Source organism: Anthonomus grandis, chromosome 14 (assembly GCF_022605725.1).
Source record: "Anthonomus grandis grandis chromosome 14, icAntGran1.3, whole genome shotgun sequence".
In the NCBI taxonomy this organism is placed as follows: domain Eukaryota; kingdom Metazoa; phylum Arthropoda; class Insecta; order Coleoptera; family Curculionidae; genus Anthonomus; species Anthonomus grandis.
In genome coordinates, this window is record NC_065559.1 from 143,961 (window position 1) to 156,547 (window position 12,587).

At 31.2% G+C, this 12,587-nt stretch overlaps 1 protein-coding gene across 1 annotated transcript in view; it reads right to left on the reverse strand.

The window, feature by feature from the left end:
* Nucleotides 1–12,587, reverse strand: part of LOC126744561 (potassium voltage-gated channel protein eag) — a 45,303-nt gene that overhangs the window by 15,946 nt on the left and 16,770 nt on the right. The window contains 4 exon segments of the mRNA XM_050452018.1: nt 1,890–2,033; nt 2,127–2,248; nt 2,399–2,498; nt 2,500–2,531. Coding sequence (XP_050307975.1) covers nt 1,890–2,033; nt 2,127–2,248; nt 2,399–2,498; nt 2,500–2,531 — 398 coding nt within the window.

A 12,587-nucleotide genomic window follows, 5' to 3' on the forward strand; every position in this document is an offset into this window, starting at 1 on the left:
TATTTTTTAATTATATTATAGAGTTATTTTTGCGGAATTCGCGCACCCAATCGGTTTGTATATTAAAGTGAGAAATTAGTAATTTAAAGGAAAAATTAAATGATTTGTTTAAATTAAACTTTTAAAGTGTGGGATTTTAATTTTTCGAGTATCGAACTTTTTGACCAAAAATCGATTTTTTTTTAAATCAAACTAAGTATACCAGCGTCTTATTTGGGTCACATAGATTACGAAAACACCGGGTTATAACAGGATCCGAGCAGAACTAAGGGAATGAGAGCACTTTGAAAATCGTGAAAAAGTCGTTTTCGACGTCCGTTTTTGAGGCCAAAAATGGGCATCAAAAATGCCATATCTCAGCTATTAGAAGAGCTACGACCTTGCGGATGGTCTCGTTGGATTCAGAACGACGAAACTAAGACAAAACCGTTGGAATTTTTCCGATAGCTCCCATAGAAGCCGAGATATCGACCTTCAAAGTTTGGGTTTTTTCATTTTTCGGGTATACCCCCCCGTATCGAATTTTTTCACCAAAAATTGATTTTTGTCGAAATCAAACTAAGTACACCAGCGTCTTATTTGGGTCACCTAGATTACGAAAACACCGGATTATAACAGGATCCGAGCAGAACTAAGGGAATGAGAGCACTTTGAAAATCGTGAAAAAGTCGTTTTCGACGTCCGTTTTTGAGGCCAAAAATGGGCATCAAAAATGCCATATCTCGGCTATTAGAAGAGCTACGACCTTGCGGATGGTCTTGTTGGATTCAGAATGACGAAACTAAGACAAAACCGTTGGAATTTTCCCGATAGCTCCCATAGAAGCCGAGATATCGACCTTCAAAGTTTGGGTTTTTTCATTTTTCGGGTATACCCCCCCGTATCGAATTTTTTCACCAAAAATTGATTTTTTTCGAAATCAAACTAAGTACACCAGCGTCTTAATTGGGTCACCTAGATTACGAAAACACCGGGTTATAGCAGGATCCGAGCAGAACTAAGGGAATGAGAGCACTTTGAAAATCGTGAAAAAGTCGTTTTCGACGTCCGTTTTTGAGGCCAAAAATGGGCATCAAAAATGCCATATCTCAGCTATTAGAAAAGCTACGACTTTGGGTATAGTCTCGCTATGGATTTAGAAGGAAGAAACTAATATAAAACCGTTAAAATTTTTTAGAAAATGCCTATAGAAGCCAAAATATCGAGTTTCAAAATTTAAGTTTATTGATTTCTGGGAGCATGGATATCTTTTAGCGAAATTTTTTTTTTTAATTTGATCCAGTAATTTTAGCATTTTGTTCGCATCTCATTCATAATTGAAACATGGGATATACAATTTGATGTGAGCAAATTTATAGGATTGAAGACACTTTGAAGATTCTTAATTTATAAGTGGTATAAAATAATTATAGAAACATGCTATAATAATAATAATAATAATTATAGAATATAAACCATTTTTCCCGATAAACCCCGTTATGTATAGCACATAAAGAAATATTAAACGAGAGATATTAAAACCGCATTCGAGTAAAGCATATTCGCTTCACCAGTCTCTGCACCACGGAAAAAGGATACTCAATCCCTTATAGACCCCAATATAAACTTTACTACCTTTTTGGCACGGTTTCAATAAAAATATGGTATTGTTTTATATTTACACAGGCATCCCACACACACACCACGCGATCGATAACAGGGTAAATTTATAAAGTTAATGGAGAATCGATTTAAGTAAGTATGCATATAATATGGTTATTTTCACTTAGAGTTTCTTGGCTGTTTCTTGACGTGTGAGGAATAATTTTTTTTTTTTTTTAATGAGTTTATACAATGTGTCCCAAAGGATTTATTTTGTATAGGAAAAATTATATTTAAGTGATACGTACCATAATAGCAGTATAAAAAGTTAAACATAAAATAATCCAATCCCAAATGGCTTTGAAGGCGCAGTAATGCAGTAAAATGTGGGGTGGGGTCTTGGGTGCTTCTTGCCTGTATTGGGGCATAATGTCCGCACTCAAACTCATCATCTAGAAAATATAAGCGCTTATTAATTATTATACAAGTTAAGCATTAAAATGAGATTTTAATAAAAAAAAGTAATAATTTCGAGTGCTACTGACTTGTGCCAGGTGTGACTGTTTCGTTGTATCCTTAAGGTTGGGCAGATGAGATGAGAATTGGGACACCAAGACGGAGCGACTCCTCGTCACCGATCTCGCCAACTTGGCAAACTTTGATAGTCCTTAAGAGGTAAATTAGTCGATTAATCATCAATAAAAGAATGTTTTTTTTTTCCATATAGTTGGATAGACGAGACATAATAAAAAAAAAAGACGAACAAAGGCAAAAAAAGAAGAAAAACCCAAATCTCGAGCCATAAAGTCTTACTCACCCCCTTTAGAGTCGTCCGTCTCTATCGGTTGTTTCAAGGCCGTGATGTCCCTGAACGTTAACAGGAACAGCACGACGACGTCCCTTTCGTTTTTTATCGGGAGAAATCTGCAGCAGCAGCCATAGCGGAGTCTCTAAAATGGCCAAAAGTTCTTCATGTTAATTAATCTTTCGATTTATGGTTTCAGGAAGAAGAAGTAGACCGGAAGTGTACCGGTTTTATGAGTACAGATATGTTTGTATAAACATTTTCGAGTGTTAAATAAAATGCATCCAACTAATTAGGCGCTAAAAACTATTTAATTAAGGGTTTAACAAGCACGTCCGAAAGCAAAAGTTCTATTTAAACTAGCACAATCATATATAGAAAACTATACTAATAAATACTTAATTTCCCGATAAATCAATCGTCAGGAGTGCAACACTTTTAAGTCCAAATATTAATATTTTTTTTTAATAATTTTTTATTCTTACTTTATTTGACCTATTTAGGTCATTTAGGGGGGGAAGGGGGGAAATTCGCAAAAAATCGAGTCACGCACACACTTAGTGCCATTACGTGTCGCACGCATTTATGCGAACTAATTTATTATATTATTTTAAATCTTTTTTTTTATTGTCGATGCTTAAATTTTGTTCGTATTTAATACAGTTTAAGTTTATTTTAAAATTAACAAAACTATGATAGAATAATGTTATTTTTAGGAATTTGTTTGTCTTTCAATCTTTGAATGTTTTTTAGACATAACACCCCTCATTACTTCCTTTAGCATGAGTCAAAGAAGTCGTACAAAGTATGTGCAAAAATGTTTCCTTAATATTTTTATTTCTATCTCCAACACAATTTAATTGCTTGGAAAAATTAATTTTCTTCCAGGTAGTTGAAATTATTCCTGGGTTGATATCACTGATAATAAATAAGTTGGTATACATTGCACAAAATTGCCAAAAGGCTCAGATATATCAGGGCTCTTAAACAGTAGTAATCTTGGATAATGTCAGGAGATTTTTGATGAAAAAACCACCTAAAAGGTCCTTACATTTATTTCTATTATGATTAAGGCCTGCTAAATCTTCTATATAGCTTACAATTATTATAATCATAAATATTGAGTGAGAATTATTATTAAAATTATTCTCTTTCCATTTTGGATAATGTGAAAGTGCTTGCCAATAAAGTTAAAAGTATGATTGCCTACCGTGTAACCATAAGCGGTCCAATAACGTTAAAAACTTTTAAGCCCACGCCATGTTCTGAATATCCAATTATTGCGACGATGATGATTAAATTGATACGTGGTTTTTGTCTTTTATTGCGCACTTTTCGTGATTAATTTTGGCCCTTTTGCCGTTACATAATTCAGCAAAAAAGCCTTATTTTAAACAAACCAAGTCAACATAAAGTCCATTTCGTCAATTGTTTATGAAACGATCCGTTCGCATTGAAAAGATTAGGGAGTTACTTCGAGTAAAAGCAGAGAAAGGCAACGGACTCATTTGGAAAGTTAAGAAAAGCCCCATTGCGTTTCTTTATAGGAAACTTTGACCGGAAAGTTGGTCGGGTGTGCGACCCTTTAGCTTTCAGGGAAATTTAAGAAGAGAAAAGAACGTTTTATGGATAAAAGCTGTTTAAAACAAGTAAACATACAACAGTTTTACTTTATTTCAATAAACTACAAGGCGTAAGTGGATATTTTTATTCAATATATTTTTTAAACAATTAGTCGCTTAAATTTATTTTTACTTGGTAGATTGCTTTAGGTATCTTTAAACAAACTAATTTTGTATATTGACTCAAATACTTAAGAAACATTGAATTCAGCAATTTAAAGCTGTACAGAGTGTCCCAAATTCGAGGGTGACCATTGGAAACTCGGAAACCATAAGAGTTACGGGGTCGGTTAAATGGAGGCAAAGTTGCGCAATTTGGAGCTTAATAAGATGACTTTTAAAAAATTTTAAAATTTCGGATACTTCTGGAGATATCCAAAAAAAAACGAAAATTGTCAAAATCGTTTTTACCTTCTAGCGATTTTATTTAAAGAGACATCGGAAAACTAAAAACAATTTTACATTGCAAAAAAAAAATTAATTCGACGTTTCATTTTTTTTCTTTCTCTCTTGTACTCATGGAGTTCTTATGGGAAGTACTAGAAGGAGTAATCGAACTTGCATGTTTGCGATACCTCATTTTAAAGGCAATTAAAAGTACATTTTTTTAAAATTAGAAAATCCAATATGGTGCCGATATGAAAAAATAAAGTTGATGATGATCAAAAAAAAAAACGAAACGTCGGATTTCGTTTTTTTTTGCGTCTTGTTGTAGAGCATAAAAAGTGGCAATGAAAAACTGTTTTCAGTTTTCCAATATTTGACAAATTTTGGTTTTTTTTGAATATCTCCGGAAGTATCCGGAATTTTAAAATTTTTTAAACATTATTTTATTAAGCCTTAAATTGCGCAACTTTGCCTCCATTTAACCGACCCCGTAACTCTTACGGTTTCCGAGATTCCAATGGTCACCCTCGAATTTGGTTGACACCCTGTACAGTCACATCTTACCATTGGATTCAACTGCCTGGAAGAAATTATTTTTTTCTTCTAGACAGTTGAATCCAGTTCATTGCCTTACCATTCAACTGCCTGGAAGAAAAAAATAATTTTTTCCAGGCAGTTGAATCCAGTGGTAAGATGTGACTGCCTGGAAGAAAAAAATTATTTCTTCCAGGCAGTTAAACCCAGTTCAAATCGACCAATGATAATTCCGTATTCTGTGACCTTAGCAAGGCCTTTAACTGTGTCTGGTGTGATATCCTCCTATGCAAACTCAAAAAATACTTTTTTAGTAATACAAGAGTCTTTTATTGGTGGTATCATACCAATTAAACAGAACACGAGTAGAGCGCTTTTTTCAATCTACATCTATCAACTTCAAAACCAATAGCAAAATTCACACTTTTTGCTGATGACACCTCTACTATGGAGGTTTTATCGGGGTTACTGGTTTGCAGTCAATGGCTTATATTTGAATGTTGATAAAACAAACAAGTGAAAGTTTCTGTGAGTTAAACTTAATACCAGGCTACTTTGGGATGTGCACGTTGCAGCACTCTGTGATGTGTGGACTGAAGAGCAGCTTATATCTGTTGTATAATTTGGAAAAGTGTGTGTTTCATACTTTGGACTCTTTCACTGTAGATTTCCAATAGCATTATTCTTGCATTAGGACATTCTGGACAATTAGAAAGAATTTTCAAAATTCAGAGAAAAATTACTGAACTGGACTACAGGGAGAACTGTATAAATATATGCATAAGAGAATCTGATGCATGTGAAAAACTGCATGAATGATTATGAAAAAACATGTTACCAAACTACTATCCTCTCAAAAACTCATATATTCACTGTAAATTGATTGAATTCACTCAACTGCCTGGAAGAATTAAAATATTCTTTCAGGCAGTTGAGTCAATGACTCTCTTTACTCACTCGGTTAAAACCCTTGATTGTATTAGAGAAAAGTTATCTGTAGTTCTCCTAGTTCCTCTCAAGGTTCTTTTTTATTGTTATGAAATTCGATTAAATGAATTACTCCTATTGGGAGTATAATCCTCTATTTAACACTTTTGAAAATTCATCGATGTAAAAAAAATCTAAAGATCAACGACGTAAAAAAAAAATTTTTTTTTAAGTTCCTATAAGAATTCAACTCTTAGGCGCCATCGACGTAATAAAATCAAGAATTTAAAGATTCTTGCAAGAGTTCTAAAGAATCAAAAAAAAAATTTTAAAGATTACCGACGTAAAAAAACATCGTAAAAGTTTTAGGAGACCTCGGAGGAGATGCTCTTCAATTATTTTGCAAATTTCAGATTTCTAACTCTCTTAGTTTCAGAAATATAAGCAATTTGTCCTTGCAAAAACCTATTTTTCTTTAAAGAAATTTTTTTCTAGCGATAATAAATTTATTTTTAAATAATTTTGAAAAAAAAAACGCTTGGATAGGTATCCAATGAATTTGCCAGAAGAAGCTATGTTCCAACTTTCAGATATCTAACTGTCTGCATTTTAGAGATATAAGCATTTTGTCCCTCATAATCCCGATTTTTTTTAACGATTTTCAAGACTAATATCTTCATTTCTAAAAGTTTTTGATGAATACCCTAAAATGGGAATTCGGTGATATTATTAGAGGAAGCTGTGTTTCAATTTTTACGTTTCTAACTCTTTTGGTTTCAGAGATATAAGCATTTTGTCACTGGAAGGTCCATTTTTTGTTAAAGACATTTTTTCAAATTCCAAGGATAATGAATTTATTTTTAAACAATTTAAAAAAAAAAACGCCTAAGCAGGTATCCAATAAATTTATTAGAAGAAGCTTTGTTCTAATTTTTATATCTGTAACTGTCTTGATTTTAAAGATTTGAGCAGTTCGTCCCTTAAAATCCCGATTTTCTTTAAAGATTTTTTTTTCAACTTCCAAGACTAATATCTCTGTCTTTAAAAGTTTTTGAGGAAAACCCTAAAATCCAGTGAATTTATTAGAAGAGGGTATGTTTTAATTTTCAGACCTCTAATTGTCTTCATTCTAGAAATTTTTTTAAAATTTTTTTTTTCAATTTTCAATACTAATATGTCCATTTTTATAGGTTTTTGATGAATACCCTGAAACAGGTATTCAGTGATTTTATTAGAGAAAGCTATTCTCCAAATTTCATGTTTCTAACTCTTTTGGTTCTAGAGATACAAGCATTTTATCCCTGGAAAGTCTACTTTTTTCTTAAGGAAACTTTTTAACTTCCAGGGCTAATAAATTTGTTTTTTAACAATTTTGAGAGAAACACTAATACAGGTGTCCAATGAATTTATTAGAAGATGCTGTGTGCCAATTTTCACATCTCTAACTTTAGTAATTGTCGAGATATGAGCATTTCGTCCCTTGAAATCCCCATTTTTTTTAAACATCTTTTTTTCAACTTCCAAGACTAATATCACAATTTTTAAAAGTTTTTGACCAAAACCCCGAAATAAGTATTCACTGAACTTATTAGAACAAGCTATGTTCCATGTTTCGAATATCTAACTTTAATAGTTTTACAGATATGAGCATTTCGACGCTCGCAAATAAGAACATCATACATAACTCGATTCTTGACGAAATTGAGTTAAGACTAGTATGACATTTATTCTCTTACGTGTAAAAAAATTAAAAATAAAAATATTTTTTTCTTTGAAAAGGTGCCTAAATAAAATATTTACACCGTTGTAAAATTTTAATGCCTAATCCGTAGTGGTTGCTTTACAAATCATAAACAAAATCTGAAACTTTAAACCCATTTTTCTCAAAACGGGCTTTTTCGAGATACGATCTTCTTATTTGCGAGCGTCGATTTTCTTCCATAAAAATTCAATTTTTTCTTCAACTCATCATGGATTTCTCTTCATTGTTATAAATATTCATAGATTGTTTTTTCTATTTTTCGTAATTACAACGGCATGTTCGTTAATAAAATTTCTGATTCCCGCTTCTCCGCCACAAATTTTCCGTCAATATTTTTTTTTGGAAATTTTTCAAAAAAATCGCTATTTTTGAGCATTTTCCGAAACCATCAAAAAGGTATAATTTCCAATTATGCCTTGAATTAATTCGAATAATTTCTCAAATAAACGTCTTTTTTTGAATACTCTCTCAAGGCATTTTTCCTATTATCTACATAAATGATTACAATAAATACATAAGTAATACTCTCAAAGAGACTTAAGTATAGGACCAAAGGAGGGAAAAAAGTAAACTCAAAGTACAAGTGTCATAAATCAGCGTCTATTAAAGTTTACGCGTTTTTGTCAATAACGATACACGACGGTGTAAACGTATTTTATTTTAATTTTTTTTATTTATGTTAATGTGAGTCAGTGTGTGGTTTTTGTATCTCGATAGGTCTGATGATGCCCTTATGCGGCGAAACGCGTAACGTAATGTCCTAAGGGCAAAAAAAGTCCATTCTTTAATTTTGAAACTCACTTGTTAAATCAACAATTTGACCTCGTCTTCAAATTCTCCTTAAATAAAAATGAGTAAAACATAAAAAAAAAATTTCCCATTATACGACTTCACGTTGTATGTGTACGTACATATAAATCCCTACCTGCCTTGCCCCATATTTTAACAGAAATATTTCATAAATTATAAGCGAGGATAAATGTTCACCTGTTAAAGTGGATCTTGAAAACTCCACGTTTTCGCATTAACATTTCAAATAACCCCCATGTGTTAATTAATGTTAGCGCTAGTGCTTTCCCATATTATATACGGGCCTGATGAGATTTAATATTTACATTGGCTAAAGTTAACCGGGATATAATTTAGTTATGTTTTTTTTTCTCTTTTTATATGTTATAGTTTTAAATGTGATTTTAATCAATTATAAGTAATAAACATATTTACCGCAATATCAAATACTAAAAAAAGAGCAAACATTACAATACCATAATACAAAATTTGTAAATATTTACTATAATTAATAAGGGATTACTCGAAAGAAGGTACTCTACTCAAGTATGCACTTGTCTTAAATACAACTTGCTACTTTCAGTGATAACTAAAGCAAAAAAGCGCACAAGTGTGTAGTAGTACAAAAAATAGTGAGTGAATTAACTATAAAAAGACATATTTAAGAATAATAATTATAAAAGCAAATAATGAAAGTGAATTGGTAACATGGTATCATTAGACAAGTGCATAATATATAATAATTAAAGGGGGGGTGGAAATGAAAGGTGAAAGATTCACTATATTCTAATAAAGCGATAATAAGATAAAGATAGAAGAAAAAATGGTTAAGAAGAAATGTCTAGCAACTTTTTACAGCAATTCAAAATTTTCTTAAAAACTACGTACCTTCTGGTATACCTGAAATCACAATAACAGATTAATTTTTTACGTACTGAATCATTTTCACACACAAAAATAATAAAAATTAAAATTAATTCAAGTGTCTTCTCTTAAATTGCTATAAAAATAACCCGAGCAACACACCATGCGTTATCAAGGTTTGTTCAACGATTTTTTTTTACTGTAGAATACACGTATATTATATACTATTCTGTTTACAAAAGGGAGAAAATTTCAGCATTTAAAAAAATTGACACTGTTAATACAGTATCAATTAATTTACTGTATTTAGTTTCTTAATTCTGACTTTAGACATTGTCCTGGAAATATTAATTTTCTTGGGAAATTTAACGCTCTATAGACGGGAGAATTAGTTTATAATAAAATATGTTACATATATTAAATTTCAATAAATAAACAAAATAAAACTTAAATTTTACAGGAATCATAGAATACGTTTAATATAGAAAAATGTTCATAATTTATGTTTTTATTTTTTTTTCTGGAAAACTATTGGATGGAGATAAAAATTAACAACAATAATTAACACAAATATACATACAAAATATGTATATTTGTGTTATATCTATAATTTAATAGTTTTTTTTTTGTATACATTTTTATTTATTATACGGTAATAAACGTTCTTGTTAAACGTGAATAACCTAAACATAATATTGAATACAAGCATTTTATCTGATACTTATTGAAGTTTAAGCAAAAATATACACCTGATATAAAACACAAATAAACGATTTATCAACTATTGTGTGTTGCTGGGGATTGTGAGTAATTTTTTTTTTGAATTCGAACTAATTATACCAGCGTCTTATTTGGGTCACCTAGATTACGAAAACACCGGGTTATAACAGGATCCGAGCAGAACTAAGGGAATGAGAGCACTTTGAATATCCTGAAAAAGTCGTTTTCGACGTCCGTTTTTGAGGCCAAAAATGGGCATCAAAAATGCCATATCTCAGCTATTATAAGAGCTACGACCTTGCGGATGGTCTCGTTGGATTCAAAATGACGAAACTAAGACAAAACCGTTGGAATTTTCCCGATAGCTCCAATAGAAGCCGAGATATCGACCTTCAAAGTTTGGGTTTTTTCATTTTTCGGGTATACCCCCCCGTATCGAATTTTTTCACCAAAAATTGATTTTTTTCGAAATCAAACTAAGTATACCAGCGTCTTATTTGGGTCACCTAGATTACGAAAACACCGGGTTATAACAGGACCCGAGCAGAACTAAGGGAATGAGAGCACTTTGAAAATCCTGAAAAAGTCGTTTTCGACGTCCGTTTTTGAGGCCAAAAATGGGCATCAAAAATGCCATATCTCAGCTATTATAAGAGCTACGACCTTGCGGATGGTCTCGTTAGATTCAGAATGACGAAACTAAGACAAAACCGTTGGAATTTTTCCGATAGCCCTTATAACCTAATAACATAGAGATGTATGTACCAGGAATGCACATTTAGTATAATATAGAATTAGCATATTCCTGGAACGTTCTGAGAGTGGAGGTGGCTAATAGAATATTCTAGGAAGTTGTTTCAGAAATATTTTAAAAATTTACAGAAGTTTATAATTATTTTTTTTATTGTAAATTATGTCATATATCAAGAGTTTATTTAAGGGGTTTGTCTATTTTGCACACTCCTAATTTAAATTTTAAAAGAAAAGAACATTATGGTTTTTTTACAATACAAGTGTCGGTTTATTTGAAATTCCAGATTTAATTCTTAAAAATTGCTGAAAAATTTAATTTTTTGGATCAGACAGTCCCTTTTTATATATATATATATTTTTTTTGGTATTTTTCTTTTATTCTTTGCCAATATCTAAATATTTCCTTACTAAAACATATTTTGTAGTTTTAAACAATTTTAATTCGTTAATCTTCCAAAGGAGCTTGAAAATTCACGATAACTTTAATTTTATGACCTAATTTAAGACTCCCTCCTAAAGAAAACCCACTTGCCTTAAACAACTTTTATCTTTATTTGCACAAATAGAAACCGCCCATAAACATTAATTCGTTCCCGAGTTACTTTACAGAAATTAATCCGGACCGTAAATTCAACTTTAACGTTTTCTTACTTTTATGGTCCCAAGGATCGTTTTAATGGCCGAGTTTTACTATCAGCTTAAAAATATTAAAACAGTATTGTTCGACATTGAACCTTAAAGGTCACTTTATTGCGCAATCATCCGCATAATATGCTTGTCTAAAGAATAAATACAAGAGTATTAAAGTGGCTTTAATTTAACTTCAACTCTGCATCCACATGCTATTCGTCATATTTATATAATATATAAAAACTTCAAACTAAATTCGTTAACATTTTTTTAAACAATTTTGCTGACTAAACCGCATGCACTCTAATATACAATCTAATCAAGACTTTTCACATTTACATAAGCGCTATATACAGGGTGTTACGTATATATGGCTATCTTGGCCTTCATATTATAACAACCTGTATACTAATTAACACATCGAAAACTTCAAAAACACTTAAAGAAAATTTACATGATCATAATATGATTACCACAAATTATCTAAACACTTTCTAGACAACAGTCCATTATTATTTATTATTATTTGTAAGAACTACATACCTTTGTTTTCTATAATAGAGCATGCGCGGGTGCAGGCGAAACGGACCGAGCAAACACAAACGAATTATTTACAAGAAATTAATTTATATTTATATATAAAAGAGTTTTAATAGTCCAAGAACAAATAGAGATAGACAATAATTAAAGACGTCTGATTTGGGTTTAAATATAATTAGTTAATGGGCAAGAGGCAACCTAAAGGTTGGACTTTGTCCTAGCTTTAAAATACTCTTTGAATGATTACTCTATTTAGATCAGGACTAGAGTGGATAAAATAGAGGGCAAGCATAATAACCTTAAAGAGTTTGCTAAATTATTTTCTCTAGTGACGGCTTTACAAATCGTCAATATTATTTTAATAATTAATTTAAAAAAATGTTTTTTCTGGATATAAGAAAAATTAAATGGAAAAAGCCAATAGTGGCACTGTCTCCGTTTTATATACTAGTTTCTTAATAAACCTAACTCTAGAAAAATCATAAGAACTGAATTTCCTGGACTCAAATGTGGGAAAAACTTCGATGTTTTCCTATCATAGTTGTAATTTCTTATATATCGTGTATAATTTATTTTTTTATGCTTTTTATATATAGGGTGATTCCAAATTAAGTGCAAAGAAAAAACTTTTACACTATGTATCTAGAAAACGAAACAAGTTAATAGGACATAC